Source organism: Mya arenaria, chromosome 3 (genome assembly GCF_026914265.1).
Source record: "Mya arenaria isolate MELC-2E11 chromosome 3, ASM2691426v1".
Classification (NCBI taxonomy): Eukaryota; Metazoa; Mollusca; class Bivalvia; order Myida; family Myidae; genus Mya; species Mya arenaria.
Window position 1 is genome coordinate 54,808,958 of NC_069124.1, and position 19,032 is coordinate 54,827,989.

The 19,032-nt window shown below is 40.2% G+C and overlaps 1 protein-coding gene and 1 long non-coding RNA gene across 2 annotated transcripts; both read right to left on the bottom strand.

Annotated features, from left to right (window-relative positions):
* Positions 1–10,161: 10,161 nt before the first annotated feature.
* LOC128226919 (uncharacterized) lies at positions 10,162–10,657 on the bottom strand. The gene is made up of 2 exons (XR_008259740.1): positions 10,607–10,657; positions 10,162–10,370 (listed from the first exon to the last, which is right to left on the bottom strand). It is a non-coding gene; the product is annotated as an uncharacterized LOC128226919 (long non-coding RNA).
* Positions 10,658–15,397: 4,740 nt separating this feature from the next.
* Positions 15,398–15,946, bottom strand: LOC128226130 (ribosome biogenesis protein SPATA5-like). The gene is made up of 2 exons (XM_052936022.1): positions 15,788–15,946; positions 15,398–15,544 (listed from the first exon to the last, which is right to left on the bottom strand). The coding sequence occupies exons 1-2, from the start codon at positions 15,944–15,946 to the stop codon at positions 15,398–15,400; spliced, it is 306 nt and encodes a 101-aa protein (XP_052791982.1).
* Between the last annotated feature and the right edge of the window lie 3,086 nt (positions 15,947–19,032).

Genomic DNA, 19,032 nt, shown 5'->3' on the forward strand with positions numbered 1-19,032 from the left:
TGAGGGAAAAAGTTTTTCAATTTGTTAAACAGTGACTGCCGCCACAGAACCTCAATTCAATCCCAAGAAACTTCTCCTTATGTTCTTGTTACATAACTGCTTTCAACAGTATTCGTCAATTCAGGTGATACTAAGGCGATTCATCATAAACGCGATCAAGGTCAAAGTTTAAGATTTAGGTCAAGGCCAGGGAGTCATATGTTTGCCGTTTTTAAAGATGACTTGCCCTTTCAGCATTCTCAGTTCAAGGTCACTGTAGCACTTTTGGATTAAAGCGAAGGACTGAACTTAATACTAGAAAAGTCTTTACTGGGAACTCAGGATAATGTTGAAACAAACACGTTTATATTGAGATGTGTTTTAGAGAATGAGAAACCACGTTAAACTTTTTGTAAAAGTTTCAAAATGCATTAATAATTTTAAAAGAAAGTTCGAACAATCTATCTCGAAGCCATTTTTTAACTTTGTTCCAAATATATATCATTACTAAGGGTACTAATTTTCGTCTGTTTGAGAGCATGATTTTAAAAACAAATCTTTTAAAACGTTCAATTATCAGAGATGTTTTCAATAAGTTTATAAGCAATCATTGGAACAGCATTTTCACACTTATGGTATTGTCTTCTAATTGTCGTCCGTCTGTACGCGGCACGAGTCTTCCTGGTTTTAACTGATCGCTAATTGGCGCCAGAAGGGAACGTGCCAATTACCACTGTTCAATTAACGCGTGTCATCCCGCGGAAATACTTACCACGTGGGGATGTTTACTAAATAATTAGTCATAGCAATATATATTAGGAAACCGTTCTTAGAACATCATACATTCAAGCATTATCTCTTCGATCAAACCTATTTGTACTCTTAGTATTACAACATATTACATATTTAAGATCTTATAAAGATACTGTTTTGTTCTTTTCATGTAACGGTGCTAATTATACCTGAAATAAAGGTACGTTAATATTTCATGTCATTTTTATCATCTTGTTATATAATTGTAATAACTTTCTTTAAATGATGTACTCGCTTCTACTTTTCTAGGATCTAGCTGAAGTTACTTATCCATCCGTGTTGTTTGTTATAAAGCGATAAAAAGGCCAATTACAAACAATACACAAATTCAACTACAACGTCATAGTATTATTATTTCGGAACTATTCAATTATAGGTATTCACATAAGTATATACATTGCACCGGTATATAAATATTTAAATCTCTTTTATTCCAGATGCAGCTCACAGATGTCGAGGTTGAGATTGGCGGTGCTGTTGAAACGGTCTCCGTTACCAAGGCGACAAACGTGCCGTGACGTCATCAACATGGTCAACGGTGCCGGACAGGACCAATACGCCGTGTTCGAAGCAAGCCGAGGTGTAGAGCGCGTGCTGTCGTCTGATACGAAGGTCCTGAAGCTGGTGCGGTCCTGGGGGGCTCACGCCGGAAGCTACACGCTAACTATTAGACCTAGAGACAAAATCATCTCCAAGGTGGCGTCAATATCACACGCCAAGAAGAAGCTTCAGCGACTTAGGTCTGCCATCTGGAAACATGAGCTTCCCTCCAACAAGAAGCTGCAGACGACATTCCACGATAACTTGGACCGTGATGTCCAGAAGACGTACACTAAGAACATCAGTGTTACACGTGTTCCCCCTAGAGGTGTGAGTGGTAAACTGGACATTATGAAGCGGTTCATCCGAGATACAGAGATATTCCCAGCCGCCGACGTAGAGGACATGACCATAGACCTTCCGGTCAGAACATGTGGTGATGGTATGGACAATGGTAGCGGGGATGAGCTCTGGGATGCTACGTGTGTTGTACGTTGTGACATGGATGCCGCCTTCCTATCCGAGGAATGTAGCTCGTCTGACACCAGTGAGCTCAACCAGTGCGTTCTCCCCAACGACAAATTGATGTCAGACTCAGAGAGTGCATTTAGCGATTGCAGTAGCGTGTGTGACTTGGAACGTAACGTATACGACGGAGGTGACGTCAGCAGCGGCTTCTTGACGCGGCTGAGGGCCATGTTTAGTCATGGCGCCCTTGCTGCGTGCGCGGACGACGCTGCGCTTGAGAGTTTCATGAACACCCTGATCGAGACAGGAAGTCAGAGTGACGAGGGCCTGGGCTCCTTGGGAAGTGATGTGCTGGTTTGATAATGCCATTGTGTTGATAAATGTTGCTATATCTATTTATAATGACGTAAACTTGCTCACCATTTATGTCAGTCTGTTTTAATTATGTGCTATTAAAATGTTACTGCTTAGAGATGTTGCGTGGTTATTTAAACAAGAAAAATCCTGCAGTGTGTTATATGTTCAGGAGACATATAATGCATGACCCTTGTCGGCGTCAAAAAACACCTTATGATAAATTATAGTTATTAGCCGATCGTCATGAAACTGGGTGACAGTATATGTGAATGCATAATGTCTAAGATAAATCGATCGAGTTATGATCCCTTTACGTGAAACTATAGTTAGGTCTATGGTATTGTTCAATCACCATGGAACTTGCCGACAACCCGTCATTTTTCAATGCTCATTTAATTTACAGACCTAAACTTCAAATCGTTTATGCCGAACACTTGAATAAGATATTCATTAATCTTTAAATGATTTGAACGCCCAATATAGTTAAATATGTAAGAAGTCCACGTAATTCTTGATCACCCCTCATATATATTTGACAGGTACATAAGTCACATCAAATTAATGGACTGTTGTGACCAGTTTGTAACTTGTTTAATATAGAGCCGGCCTGAATCCAAAGCAGCTTGGAGTGGAAACTAAATGCTCACACCAATCTGTAGAAAACAGCATCAACAATACAACCAGATGTTAATCTGGAATCATTTTATTCTAAAAAGACAATCATACAGAATGCAATCCAGATTTTTGTTGGTATTCCTCATAGAACTTGATCGTATCCTGGCCAATCCTAGGAGTGACGGTTTCCAGTGCAGACAGGAAATGGCGTTCCTCCACTGACTGGCTCCCGATATCCTCCTGTAGTGCGAACATGGCCGCCTCATGGCACACAGACGCAATCTGTAGACAAACAGACAAACACGTATAGAAGCATTAAAATCAATGGTACCTGTTTATGACAAATATATATTAAGTTGAGTATCGTATTTTAGCATATACATGTATCATTATATGGTTCATAATAATCGAAAATGGCAAGAAAAGTTAGATATCTTATAGCAGAATATGTTCTTCCAAAAATTGTGTGCGGGGGAGGGGGGGGGGGGGGCTGGGGGGATTTGTCATCTCTAAATACCTCACCTCTGCGCCAGAGTATCCCTGTGTTCGTTCTGCAAGTGTCTCCGGAGTAACTGCCTCCCCCACTTGCATCTTACGCAAGTGGATCATGAAGATCTGATGACGTGTGGCCAGGTCTGGCAGGGGAACGTACAGCACTCGATCAAAACGACCCGGGCGCATCAGCGCCTGTAAACATTGTAATAACTTTTAGAAATATTAAAGATGCACTCTTACTCCAAAATAAGATGTACCACAATGAAAAGGAAGAATAAAAACCAGTATAGACCAACAATAGACCAACTTTACTTTTATTTAAAGGAGAAATTACTCTTGTGTTACTGGAGTGATTTGTCTGACGATTTGTTTGACCTCGGCATTGTGACTACAAACGTTGTCGGTAAGTGACATGGGGATTGAACAATAACCAAGAACCATCAATTTTCAATCAAAGGGGATACAACTCGATCGATTAATCGTTTAATAAATTATTCCTACAAACATTCATGTTGAATTGCTCCAAAAAAATGTATTTCTGTACTTTCTCCATTCATTGTATTGTATGTTATATGCTATGAACATTGTATAATGTTTTACGCAATAAACTTTTCTCCCACCTCAGATAAGTAGATCCAATAATTTAACCATGCTAGAAGGAATGACGTCACCATTACGTCATATGTACTTCCGTTGTGTGGAAAATTCTCAATAAAAAATGTTCTTATGATTGACAAGACATGTTTTCTCATGCTCAATACACTGTAAATTAAAAATTTCATTATTCCTGAAACTTTTACCTTAAGTATCTATTCTTGCATGATTTATCATTTAGAGTAGAGATTAAAGCATAAACCGCTGCCCTATAGTTGAAAGGTCATTTTGGAAGAACTGTCATGGCGGACGGTGCAATTTTTAGAGTTTGTTATTCAAGTGGAGTGATTTTTCTTAGAAATAAATTGACCCCCCTTTTTTATTGGCTTAAAAGGTAATTTAAAGCTTGTACTTAAAGAATATATGTGGTTATCATAGCCTGCATTCGCTCTAAATGCCTTTAAATGTTGTCTAAAAATTATAATTTTGCATTGAATTATATAGGGAATAACAATGGTGGTGTGTAACCTAGAAATTCTTATCTTGCCCACGGGCGAAGATAAAATGCCCGTATGGAACTCCTTTTTAATTGTCGCCACATTGTAATCACCTCCCTTGTTGAAGACAGTCGGCTGTAGTATCATAGAAACCTTGTCTTGTGGCAATATTTAGAATGCTAATTAACTATTTCTCGCTTCAAATGTCACCATAAAAAAGTTTTCAAGCATATTTCAAGAAATGATGCGCCACTCTACTCCGAACTATTTAAAGACCGATTTGACTAGTAACATAACCTGAATCGAATCACTGCGAGCATATCCATGACAATCACGAATTATCAAATATCCATACGCATTTACTTTTACTACGCACAAAAGAGTTCCAGCAAAAAATACATTTTTACACAATTTTGTTCAACTGAGGTGGGAGAAAAAGCAGTTACCATAGCCGCTTGTGTAAGATAGGTTCATCCCGACCCTCGCGCAGGGTGTTTTGCGGAAACTCGGTAAACCTCGTTTCCGCAAAACACCATGCGCTCGGGTCGGGATGAACCTATCTTACACTCTCAGCCATGGAAGATACTTATAATCGTATCGTATCGTGCTAATAACCACTCACAACATCTATATTGAATAACATTTTAATAGCACATTATTAAAACAAAATGACATAAATGGTAAACAAATAACGTCATTATGAATAAATATAGCAACATTTAACAAGAACAATGGCATTGTCAAACAAGCGCATCACTTCCCATCGAGCCAAGGCCCTCGTCACTCATACTTCCTGTCTCGATCAAGGTATTCATAAAACTCTCAAGCGCAGCGTCATCCGCGCACGCAGCAAGATCGCCGTCACTGAATATAGTCCTCATATGCGTCAACATGCCACTGCTGACGTCACATCCATCATACACGTTACGTTCCAAGATACTCGCGCTGCTGCAGTCACTGAATCCACTCTCAGAGTCAGACGTCAATTCGTTATCATGGAGGACGCCCTGGTTGAGCTCGCCGATGTCAGAGAAACTGCTTTCCTCGGATAGGAAGGCAGCGTCCATGTCACAACTTCCAACACACGTAGCATCCCAGAGCTCGTCCCCGCAATTACTGTCCATACCATCACCGCGTGTCCTAGGCGGTAGTTCACTGAAGTCGATACCATCACCACATGTCCTGGCCGGAAGGTCTATGGTCATGTCTTCTACGTCGGCGGCGTGGAATATCTCTGTATCTCGGATGAACCGCTTCATTATGTCCAGTTTACCACTCACACCACTAGGGGGAATACGTGTAACACTGATGTTCTTATTGTACGTCTTTTGGACATCACGGTCCAAGTTATCGTGGAATGTCTTCTGCAGCTTCGATTTAACGGGAAGCTCGTGTCTCAAGATGGCGGACCTCAGTCGAAGAAGCTTCCTCTTGGCTAGAGATATTGACGGCAACTTTGAGGTGACTTTATCTACCGGTCTGATCTTTAGTGTGTAGCTTCCGGCGTGAGCCCCCCAGGACCGGACCAGCTTCAGGATCCTTGTATCAGTCGCTATCACCCGCTCAACACCACGGCTCGACTCGAACAACGCGTACTGGGCCTTTCCAACACTGGTGGTCATGTTGATGACGTCACGACACGTGATCGCCTTGGTAACGGAGACCGTTACAACGAACGCGCCAATCTCAACCTCGACATCTGTGAGCTGCATCTGAAAGAAAAAGGAGACAGCTTGTATACCGGTGCATTAACAAGTAGATATGTGTATGCCACTATCATTTTTAGTAATCCTGTCAGAATAACCAGACGTTATAGTAACAATTTTTATTGTTTGTTATTACCTCGTTATCGCTTTATTCCGAAATTACATGGGGTAATCAGTAACTTCAGCTTAAAGCATAGAAAACATTTGTTGAAGCAGTGATTATAATTGCATAATCATGATGATCAAAAATCACATGAAATGTCAACGTACCTTTATTTCAGAGAATTATTGGCACCGTTGCTAAAAATAGAAACAGTATCTTTATAAGATCTTAAATATGTAATATGTTGTAATACTAAGAGTACGACTATGTTTGATCGAAGAGATAATGCTTGAATGTATGATGTTTCAAGAACGGTTTCCTAATATATATTGCTATGACTAAATTAAGTAATCATCCCCACGTGGTAAGTATTTCCGCGGGATGACACGCGTTAATTGAACAGTGGTAATTGGCACGTTCGCACGTTCCCTTCTGGCGCCAATTAGGGATCAATTAAAGCCAGGAAGACTCGTGTCGCGTACAGACAGTCGAAAATTAGCCGATCCCTAAGTGTGATGAGTGCTGGTTTAAATGATTGCTCATTAACTTACTGACTAATTCACTGATTATTGAACGTTTTGATTTATAAATTGTGTTTGTCTCAAACAGACGAATATTAGTACCTCTTGTAAAAAATACAAACACATTGTAAAGCGGAAAAAGTATTGTTCAATATTCGTATGCGCTTCACACAGTTCATGCGCAGTACTATACTAGGCTATATATAGTCATTTACACATTAAATCAGGTAGAGTCTTCAATCATAAAACAGTCCAAACAAATAAGTTTACAGTTCCTTTAGGCTTGTATTTACTAACATCTGCTTTAGCTGAATATTTTTCGGTTGCTGTTTGTTCATAAATGTAAGTAAAATAACTCGACGTTCAGAAATAATAAAATATGTGAGTGAGTCCCTTTAAAAGGTAACCGTAAGTGTACCACTCTATAATTGTATATGAGTGCTGTACTCACTATACGTCACTTTTTGCAAAAAGTATTGAGAAGAAAAAAAAAGTTTTTCGATTTTTAGTAACAGTGATCTTAAACCCGCTTACCTTAAGTGCACCCTAAGGCACATAACCACATACGCTTGCTCGAGCCAAGTTTCAATACTAAACGTTTCGCCTCATGTTATTGAGGGAAAAAGTTTTTCAATTTGTTAAACAGTGACTTTGCCGCCACAGAACCTAAATTCAATCCCAAGAAACTTCTCCTTATGCGCTTGTTACATAACTGCTTTCAACAGTATTCATCAATTCAGGTGTTACTAAGGCGATTCATCATAAACGCGATCAAGGTCAAAGTTTAAGATTTAGGTCAAGGCCAGGGAGTCATATGTTTGCCGTTTTTAAAGATGACTTGCCCTTTCAGCATTCTCAGTTCAAGGTCACTGTAGCACTTTTGGATTAAAGCAAAGGACTGAACTTAATACTATGAAAAGTCTTTACTGGGAACTCAGGATAATGTTGAAACAAACACTTTTATATTGAGATGTGTTATTAGAGAATGAGAAACCACGTTAAACTTATTTGTAAAAGTTTCAAATGCATTAATAATTTTAAAAGAAAGTTCGAACAATCTATCTCGAAGCCATTTTTTAATTTTGTTCCAAATACATATCATTACTAAGGGTACTAATTTTCGTCTGTTTGAGAGCATGATTTTAAAAACAAAGCTTTTAAAACGTTCAATTATCAGAGATTCTTTCAATAAGTTTATAAGCAATCATTGGAACAGCATTTTCACACTTATGGTATTGTCTTCTAATTGTCGTCCGTCTGTACGCGGCACGAGTCTTCCTGGTTTTAACTGATCGCTAATTGGCGCCAGAAGGGAACGTGCCAATTACCACTGTTCAATTAACGCGTGTCATCCCGCGGAAATACTTACCACGTGGGGATGTTTACTAAATAATTAGTCATAGCAATATATATCAGGAAACCGTTCTTAGAACATCATACATTCAAGCATTATCTCTTCGATCAAACCTATTTGTACTCTTAGTATTACAACATATTTCATATTTAAGATCTTATAAAGATACTGTTTTGTTCTTTTCATGTAACGGTGCTAATAATACCCTGAAATAAAGGTACGTTAATATTTCATGTCATTTGTTATCATCTTTGTTATATAATTGTAATAACTTTCTTTAAATGATGTACTCGCTTCTACTTTTCTAGGATCTAGCTGAAGTTACTTATGCGTCCGTGTTGTTTTGTTATAAAGCGATAAAAAGGCCAATTACAAACAATACACAAATTCAACTACAACGTCATAGTATTATTATTTCGGAACTATTCAATTATAGGTATTCACATAAATATATACATTGCGCGCGGTGTATAAATATTTAAATCTCTTTTATTCCAGATGCAGCTCACAGATGTCGAGGTTGAGATTGGCGGTGCTGTTGAAACGGTCTCCGTTACCAAGGCGACAACGTGCCGTGACGTCATCAACATGGTCAACGGTGCCGGACAGGACCAATACGCCGTGTTCGAAGCAAGCCGAGGTGTAGAGCGCGTGCTGTCGTCTGATACGAAGGTCCTGAAGCTGGTGCGGTCCTGGGCGCTCACGCCGGAAGCTACACGCTAACTATTAGACCTAGAGACAAAATCACCTCCAAGGTGGCGTCAATATCACACGCCAAGAAGAAGCTTCAGCGACTTAGGTCTGCCATCTGGAAACATGAGCTTCCCTCCAACAAGAAGCTGCAGACGACAATCCACGATAACTTGGACCGTGATGTCCAGAAGACGTACACTAAGAACATCAGTGTTACACGTGTTACCCTAGTGGTGTGAGTGGTAAACTGGACATTATGAAGCGGTTCATCCGAGATACAGAGATATTCCACGCCGCCGACGTAGAAGACATGACCATAGACCTTCCGGTCAGAACATGTGGTGATGGTATGGACAGTGGTAGCGGGGATGAGCTCTGGGATGCTACGTGTGTTGTACGTTTTGACATGGATGCCGCCTTCCTATCCGAGGAATGTAGCTCGTCTGACACCAGCGAGCTCAACCAGTGCGTTCTCCCCAACGACAAATTGATGTCAGACTCAGAGAGTGCATTTAGCGATTGCAGTAGCGTGTGTGACTTGGAACGTAAACGTATACGACGGAGGTGACGTCAGCAGCGGCTTCTTGACGCGGCTGAGGGCCATGTTTAGTCATGGCGCCCTTGCTGCTTGCGCGGACGACGCTGCGCTTGAGAGTTTCATGAACACCCTGATCGAGACAGGAAGTCTGAGTGACGAGGGCCTGGGCTCCATGGGAAGTGATGTGCTTGTTTGATAATGCCACTGTTTTGATAAATGTTGCTACTGTATATCTATTTATAATGACGTAAACTTGCTCACCATTTATGCCATTCTGTTTTAATTATGTGCTATTAAAATGTTACTGCTTAGAGATGTTGCGTGGTTATTTAAACAAGAAAAATCCTGCAGTGTGTTATATGTTCAGGAGACATATAATGCATAACCCTTGTCGGCGTCAAAAAACACCTTTATAAAATTATAGTTATTAGCCGATCGTCATGAACTGGGTGACAGTATATGTGAATGCATAATGTCTAAGTCAGATAAATCGATCGAGTTATGATCCCTTTACGTGAAACTATAGTTAGGTATTTGGTATTGTTTAATCACCATGGAACTTGCCGACAACCCGTCATTTTTCAATGCTCATTTAATTTACAGACCTAAACTTCAAATCGTTTATGCCGAACACTTGAATAAGATATTCATTAATCTTTAAATGATTTGAACGCCCAATATAGTTAAATATGTAAGAAGTCCACGTAATTCTTGATCACCCCTCATATATATTTGACAGGTACATAAGTCACATCAACTTAATGGACTTTTGTGACCAGTTTGTAACTTGTTTAATATAGAGCCGGCCTGAATCCAAAGCAGCTTGGAGTGGAAACTAAATGCTCACACCAATCTGTAGAAAACAACATCAACAATACAACCAGATAATAATCTGGAATTATTTTATTCTAAAAAGACAATCATACAGAATGCAATCCAGATTTTTGTTGGTATTCCTCATAGAACTTGATCGTATCCTGGCCAATCCTAGGAGTGACGGTTTCCAGTGCAGACAGGAAATGGCGTTCCTCCACTGACTGGCTCCCGATATCCTCCTGTAGTGCGAACATGGCCGCCTCATGGCACACAGACGCAATCTGTAGACAAACAGACAAACATGTATAGAAGCATTTAAATCAATGGTACCTGTTTATGACAAATATATATTAAGTTGAGTATCGTATTTTAGCATATACATGTATCATTATATGGTTCATAATAATCGAAAATGGCAAGAAAAGTTAGATATCTTATAGCAGAATATGTTCTTCCAAAAATTGTGTGCGGGGGAGGGGGGGGGCTGGGGGGATTTGTACATCTCTAAATACCTCACCTCTGCGCCAGAGTATCCCTGTGTTCGTTCTGCAAGTGTCTCCGGAGTAACTGCCTCCCCCACTTGCATCTTACGCAAGTGGATCATGAAGATCTGATGACGTGTGGCCAGGTCTGGCAGGGGAACGTACAGCACTCGATCAAAACGACCCGGGCGCATCAGCGCCTGTAAACATTGTAATAACTTTTAGAAATATTAAAGATGCACTCTTACTCCCAAATAAGATGTACCACAATGAAAAGGAAGAATAAAACCCAGTATAGACCAACAATAGACCAACTTTACTTTTATTTAAAGGAGAAATTACTCTTGTGTTACTGGAGTGATTTGTCTGACGATTTTTTGACCTCGGCATTGTGACTACAAACGTTGTCGGTAAGTGACATGGGGATTGAACAATAACCAAGAACCATCAATTTCAATCAAAGGGGATACAACTCGATCGATTAATCGTTTAATAAATTATTCCTACAAACATTCATGTTGAATTGCTCCAAAAAATGTATTTCTGTACTTTCTCCATTCATTGTATTGTATGTTATATGCTATGAACATTGTATAATGTTTTACGCAATAAACTTTTCTCCCACCTCAGATAAGTAGATCCAATAATTTAACCATGCTAGAAGGAATGACGTCACCATTACGTCATATGTACTTCCGTTGTGTGGAAAATTCTCAATAAAAAAAAATGTTCTTATGATTGACAGACATGTTTTCACATGCTCAATACACTGTAAATTAAAAATTTCATTATTCCTGAAACTTTTATACCTTAAGTATATATTCTTGCTTGATTTATCATTTAGAGTAGAGATTAAAGCATAAACCGCTGCCCTATAGTTGAAAGGTCATTTTGGAAGAACTGTCATGGCGGACGGTGCAATTTTTGGAGTTTGTTTTTCAAGTGGAGTGATTTTCTTAGGAATAACTTGACCCCCTTTTTTATTGGCTTAAAAGGTAATTTAAAGCTTGTACTTAAGAATATATGTGGTTATCATAGCTGCATTCGCTCTAAATGCCTTTAAATGTTGTCTAAAACTTATAATTTTACATTGAATTATATAGGGAATAACAATGGTGGTGTGTAACCTAGAAATTCTTATCTTGCCCACGGGCGAAGATAAAATGCCCGTATGGAACTCCTTTTTAATTGTCGCCACATTGTAATTACCTCCCTTGTTGAAGACAGTCGTCTGTAGTATCATAGAAACCTTGTCTTGTGGCAATATTTAGAATGCTAATTAACTATTTCTCGCTTCAAATGTCACCACAAAAAAGTTTTCAAGCATATTTCAAGAAATAATGCGCCACTCTACTCCGAACTATTTAAGGGCCGATTTGACTAGTAACATAACCTGAATCGAATCACTGCGAGCATATCCATGACAATCACGAATTATCAAATATCCATACGCATTTACTTTTACTACGCACAAAAAGTTCCAGCAAAAAATACATATTTACACAATTTTGTTCAACAGAGGTGGGAGAAAAAGCAGTTACCATAGCCGCTTGTGTAAGATAGGTTCATCCCGACCCTCGCGCAGGGTGTTTTGCGGAAACTCGGTAAACCTCGTTTCCGCAAAACACCATGCGCTCGGGTCGGGATGAACCTATCTTACACTCTCAGCCATGGAAGATACTTATAATCGTATCGTATCGTGCTAATAACCACTCAACATCTATATTGAATAACATTTTAATAGCACATTATTAAAACAAAATGACATAAATGGTAAACAAATAACGTCATTATGAATAAATATAGCAACATTTAACAAGAACAATGGCATTGTCAAACAAGCGCATCACTTCCCATCGAGCCAAGGCCCTCGTCACTCATACTTCCTGTCTCGATCAAGGTATTCATAAAACTCTCAAGCGCAGCGTCATCCGCGCACGCAGCAAGATCGCCGTCACTGAATATAGTCCTCATATGCGTCAACATGCCACTGCTGACGTCACATCCATCATACACGTTACGTTCCAAGATACTCGCGCTGCTGCAGTCACTGAATCCACTCTCAGAGTCAGACGTCAATTCGTTATCATGGAGGACGCCCTGGTTGAGCTCGCCGATGTCAGAGAAACTGCTTTCCTCGGATAGGAAGGCAGCGTCCATGTCACAACTTCCAACACACGTAGCATCCCAGAGCTCGTCCCCGCAATTACTGTCCATACCATCACTGCGTGTCCTAGGCGGTAGTTCACTGAAGTCGATACCATCACCACATGTCCTGGCCGGAAGGTCTATGGTCATGTCTTCTACGTCGGCGGCGTGGAATATCTCTGTATCTCGGATGAACCGCTTCATTATGTCCAGTTTACCACTCACACCACTAGGGGGAATACGTGTAACACTGATGTTCTTATTGTACGTCTTTTGGACATCACGGTCCAAGTTATCGTGGAATGTCTTCTGCAGCTTCGATTTAACGGGAAGCTCGTGTCTCAAGATGGCGGACCTCAGTCGAAGAAGCTTCCTCTTGGCTAGAGATATTGACGGCAACTTTGAGGTGACTTTATCTACCGGTCTGAGCCCTAATTGGCGCCAGAAGGGAACGTGCGAACGTGCCAATTACCACTGTTCAATTAACGCGTGTCATCCCGCGGAAATACTTACCACGTGGGGATGTTTACTAAATAATTAGTCATAGCAATATATATTAGGAAACCGTTCTTAGAACATCATACATTCAAGCATTATCTCTTCGATCAAACCTATTTGTACTCTTAGTATTACAACATATTACATATTTAAGATCTTATAAAGATACTGATTTGTTCTTTTCATGTAACGGTGCTAATAATACCCTGAAATAAAGGTACGTTAATATTTCATGTCATTTGTTATCATCTTTGTTATATAATTGTAATAACTTTCTTTAAATGATGTACTCGCTTCTACTTTTCTAGGATCTAGCTGAAGTTACTTATCCATCCGTGTTCTTTTGTTATAAAGCGATAAAAAGGCCAATTACAAACAATACACAAATTCAACTACAACGTCATAGTATTATTATTTCGGAACTATTCAATTATAGGTATTCACATAAATATATACATTGCACCGGTATATAAATATTTTAATCTCTTTTATTCCAGATGCAGCTCACAGATGTCGAGGTTGAGATTGGCGGTGCTGTTGAAACGGTCTCCGTTACCAAGGCGACAACGTGCCGTGACGTCATCAACATGGTCAACGGTGCCGGACAGGACCAATACGCCGTGTTCGAAGCAAGCCGAGGTGTAGAGCGCGTGCTGTCGTCTGATACGAAGGTCCTGAAGCTGGTGCGGTCCTGGGGGGCTCACGCCGGAAGCTACACGCTAACTATTAGACCTAGAGACAAAATCACCTCCAAGGTGGCGTCAATATCACACGCCAAGAAGAAGCTTCAGCGACTTAGGTCTGCCATCTGGAAACATGAGCTTCCCTCCAACAAGAAGCTGCAGACGACAATCCACGATAACTTGGACCGTGATGTCCAGAAGACGTACACTAAGGACATCAGTGTTACACGTGTTCCCCCTAGTGGTGTGAGTGGTAAACTGGACATTATGAAGCGGTTCATCCGAGATACAGAGATATTCCACGCCGCCGACGTAGAAGACATGACCATAGACCTTCCGGTCAGAACATGTGGTGATGGTATGGACAATGGTAGCGGGGATGAGCTCTGGGATGCTACGTGTGTTGTACGTTGTGACATGGATGCCGCTTCCTTTTCGAAGAATGTAGCTCGTCTGACACCAGTGAGCTCAACCAGTGCGTTCTCCCCAACGACAAATTGATGTCAGACTCAGAGAGTGCATTTAGCGATTGCAGTAGCGTGTGTGACTTGGAACGTAACGTATACGACGGAGGTGACGTCAGCAGCGGCTTCTTGACGCGGCTGAGGGCCATGTTTAGTCATGGCACCCTTGCTGCGTGCGCGGACGACGCTGCGCTTGAGAGTTTCATGAACACCCTGATCGAGACAGGAAGTCAGAGTGACGAGGGCCTGGGCTCCTTGGGAAGTGATGTGCTTGTTTGATAATGCCATTGTTTTGATAAATGTTGCTATATCTATTTATAACGACGTAAACTTGTTCACCATTTATGTCATTCTGTTTTAATTATGTGCTATTAAAATGTTACTGCTTAGAGATGTTGCGTGGTTATTTAAACAAGAAAAATCCTGCAGTCTGTTATATGTTCAGGAGACATATAATGCATGACCCTTGTCGGCGTCAAAAAACACCTTATGATAAATTATAGTTATTAGCCGATCGTCATGAAACTGGGTGACAGTATATGTGAATGCATAATGTCTAAGTCAGATAAATCGATCGAGTTATGATCCCTTTACGTGAAACTATAGTTAGGTCTTTGGTATTGTTCAATCACCATGGAACTTGCCGACAACCCGTCATTTTTCAATGCTCATTTAATTTACAGACCTAAACTTCAAATCGTTTATGCCGAACACTTGAATAAGATATTCATTAATCTTTAAATGATTTGAACGCCCAATATAGTTAAATATGTAAGAAGTCCACGTAATTCTTGATCACCCCTCATATATATTTGACAGGTACATAAGTCACATCAACTTATCAATGGACTTTTGTGACCAGTTTGTAACTTGTTTAATATAGAGCCGGCCTGAATCCAAAGCAGCTTGGAGTGGAAACTAAATGCTCACACCAATCTGTAGAAAACAGCATCAACAATACATCCGGATGTTAATCTGGAATTATTTTATTCTAAAAAGACAATCATACAGAATGCAATCCAGATTTTTGTTGTTATTCCTCATAGAACTTGATCGTATCCTGGTCAATGCTAGGAGTGACGGTTTCCAGTGCAGACAGGAAATGGCGTTCCTCCACTGACTGGCTCCCGATATCCTCCTGTAGTGCGAACATGGCCGCCTCATGGCACACAGACGCAATCTGTAGACAAACAGACAAACACGTATAGAAGCATTAAAATCAATGGTACCTGTTTATGACAAATATATAGTAAGTTGAGTATCGTATTTTAGCATATACATGTATCATTATATGGTTCATAACCACCGAAAATGGCAAGAAAAGTAAGATATCTTAGAGCAGAATATGTTCTTCCAAAAATTGTGAACGGGGGGAGGGGGAGGGGGGGGGGCTGGGGGATTTGAATATCTCTAAATACCTCACCTCTGCGCCAGAGTATCCCTGTGTTCGTTCTGCAAGTGACTCTGGAGTAACTGCCTCCCCAACCGGCATCTTACGCAAGTGGATCATGAAGATCTGGTGACGTGTGGCCAGGTTTGGCAGGGGAACGTACAGCACTCGATCAAACCGACCCGGACGCATCAGCGCCTGTTAATATTGTAATAACTTTTAGAAATATTAAAGATGCACTCTTACTCCCAAATAAGATGTACCACAATGAAAAGAAGAATAAAAAACAGTATAGACCAACAATAGACCAACTTTACTTTTATTTAAAGGAGAAATTACTCTTGTGTTACTGGAGTGATTTGTCTGACGATTTGTTTGACCTCGGCATTGTGACTACAAACGTTTTCGGTAAGTGACATGGGGATTGAACAATAACCAAGAACCATCAATTTTCAATCAAAGGGGACATAACTCGATCGATTAATCGTTTAATAAATTATTCCTACAAACATTCATGTTGAATTGCTCCAGAAAATTGTATTTCTGTACTTTCTCCATTCATTGTATTGTATGTTATATGCTATGAAATTGTATAATGTTTTACGCAATAAACTTTTCTCCCACCTCAGATAAGTAGATCCAATAATTTAACCATGCTAGAAGGAATGACGTCACCATTACGTCATATGTACTTCCGTTGTGTGGAAAATTCTCAATAAAAAATGTTCTTATGACTGACAAGACATGTTTTCTCATGCTCAATACACTGTAAATAAAATTTTCATTATTCCTGAAACTTTTATACCTTAAGTATCTATTCTTGCATGATTTATCATTTAGAGTAGAGATTAAAGCATAAACCGCTGCCCTATAGTTGAAAGGTCATTTTGGAAGAACTGTCATGGCGGACGGTGCAATTTTTAGAGTTTGTTTATTCAAGTGGAGTGATTTTTCTTAGAAATAAATTGACCCCCCTTTTTTATTGGCTTAAAAGGTAATTTAAAGCTTGTACTTAAAGAATATATGTGGTTATCATAGCCTGCATTCGCTCTAAATGCCTTTAAATGTTGTCTAAAAATTATAATTTTGCACATTGAATTATATAGGGAATAACAATGGTGGTGTGTAACCTAGAAATTCTTATCTTGCCCACGGGCGAAGATAAAATGCCCGTATGGAACTCCTTTTTAATTGTCGCCACATTGTAATCCCTCCCTTGTTGAAGACAGTCGGCTGTAGTATCATAGAAACCTTGTCTTGTGGCAATATTTAGAATGCTAATTAACTATTTCTCGCTTCAAATGTCACCATAAAAAAGTTTTCAAGCATATTTCAAGAAATGATGCGCCACTCTACTCCGAACTATTTAAAGACCGATTTGACTAGTAACATAACCTGAATCGAATCACTGCGAGCATATCCATGACAATCACGAATTATCAAATATCCATACGCATTTACTTTTACTACGCACAAAAGAGTTCCAGCAAAAAATACATTTTACACAATTTTGTTCAACTGAGGTGGGAGAAAAAGCAGTTACCATAGCCGCTTGTGTAAGATAGGTTCATCCCGACCCTCGCGCAGGGTGTTTTGCGGAAACTCGGTAAACCTCGTTTCCGCAAAACACCATGCGCTCGGGTCGGGATGAACCTATCTTACACTCTCAGCCATGGAAGATACTTATAATCGTATCGTATCGTGCTAATAACCACTCAACATCTATATTGAATAACATTTTAATAGCACATTATTAAAACAAAATGACATAAATGGTAAACAAATAACGTCATTATGAATAAATATAGCAACATTTAAAAGAACAATGGCATTGTCAAACAAGCGCATCACTTCCCATCGAGCCAAGGCCCTCGTCACTCATACTTCCTGTCTCGATCAAGGTATTCATAAAACTCTCAAGCGCAGCGTCATCCGCGCACGCAGCAAGATCGCCGTCACTGAATATAGTCCTCATATGCGTCAACATGCCACTGCTGACGTCACATCCATCATACACGTTACGTTCCAAGATACTCGCGCTGCTGCAGTCACTGAATCCACTCTCAGAGTCAGACGTCAATTCGTTATCATGGAGGACCCCCTGGTTGAGCTCGCCGATGTCAGAGAAACTGCTTTCCTCGGATAGGAAGGCAGCGTCCATGTCACAACTTCCAACACACGTAGCATCCCAGAGCTCGTCCCCGCAATTACTGTCCATACCATCACCGCGTGTCCTAGGCGGTAGTTCACTGAAGTCGATACCATCACCACATGTCCTGACCGGAAGGTCTATGGTCATGTCTCTACGTCGGCGGCGTGGAATAGTATCTCGGATGAACCGCTTCATTATGTCCAGTTTACCACTCACACCACTAGGGGGAATACGTGTAACACTAATGTTCTTATTGTACGTCTTTTGGACATCACGGTCCAAGTTATCGTGGAATGTCTTCTGCAGCTTCGATTTAACGGGAAGCTCGTGTCTCAAGATGGCGGACCTCAGTCGAAGAAGCTTCCTCTTGGCTAGAGATATTGACGGCAACTTTGAGGTGACTTTATCTACCGATCTGATCTTTAGTGTGTAGCTTCCGGCGTGAGCGCCCCAGGACCGGACCAGCTTCACGATCCTTGTATCAGACGCTATCACCCGCTCAACACCACGGCTCGACTCGAACAACGCGTACTGGGCCTTTCCAACACTGGTGGTCATGTTGATGACGTCACGACACGTGATCGCCTTGGTAACGGAGACCGTTACAACGGCCGCGCCAATCTCAACCTCGACATCTGTGAGCTGCATCTGAAAGAAAAAGGAGACAGTTTATATACCGGTGCATTAACAAGTAGATATGTGTATGCCACTATCATTTTAGTAATCCTGTCAGAATAACCAGACGTTATAGTAACATCTTTTATTGTCTGTTATTACCTCGTTATCGCTTTATTCCGAAATTACATGGGGGAATAAGTAACTTCAGCTTAAAGCAAAGAAAACATTTGTTGAAGGCAGTGATTATAATTGCATAATCATGATGATCAAAAAATCACATGAAATGTCAACGTACCTTTATTTCAGCGAATTATTGGCACCGTTGCTAAAAATAGAAACAGTATCTTTATAAGATCTTAAATATGTAATCTGGTGTATTACTAAGAGTACGACTAGGTTTGATCGAAGAGATAATGCTTGAATGTATGATGTTTCAAAAACGGTTTCCTAATATATATTGCTATGACTAAATTAAGTAAAACATCCCCACGTGGTAAGTATTTCCGCG

Coding starts and splice junctions, on each gene's coding strand:
- LOC128226130 (XM_052936022.1), bottom strand. CDS start 15,946: ATGCGTCCGGGTCGGTTTGATCGAGTGCTGTACGTTCCCCTGCCAAAC. Junction 15,545..15,787: donor AGGGATACTCTGGCGCAGAG/GTGAGGTATTTA, acceptor GTTTGTCTACAG/ATTGCGTCTGTGTGCCATGA.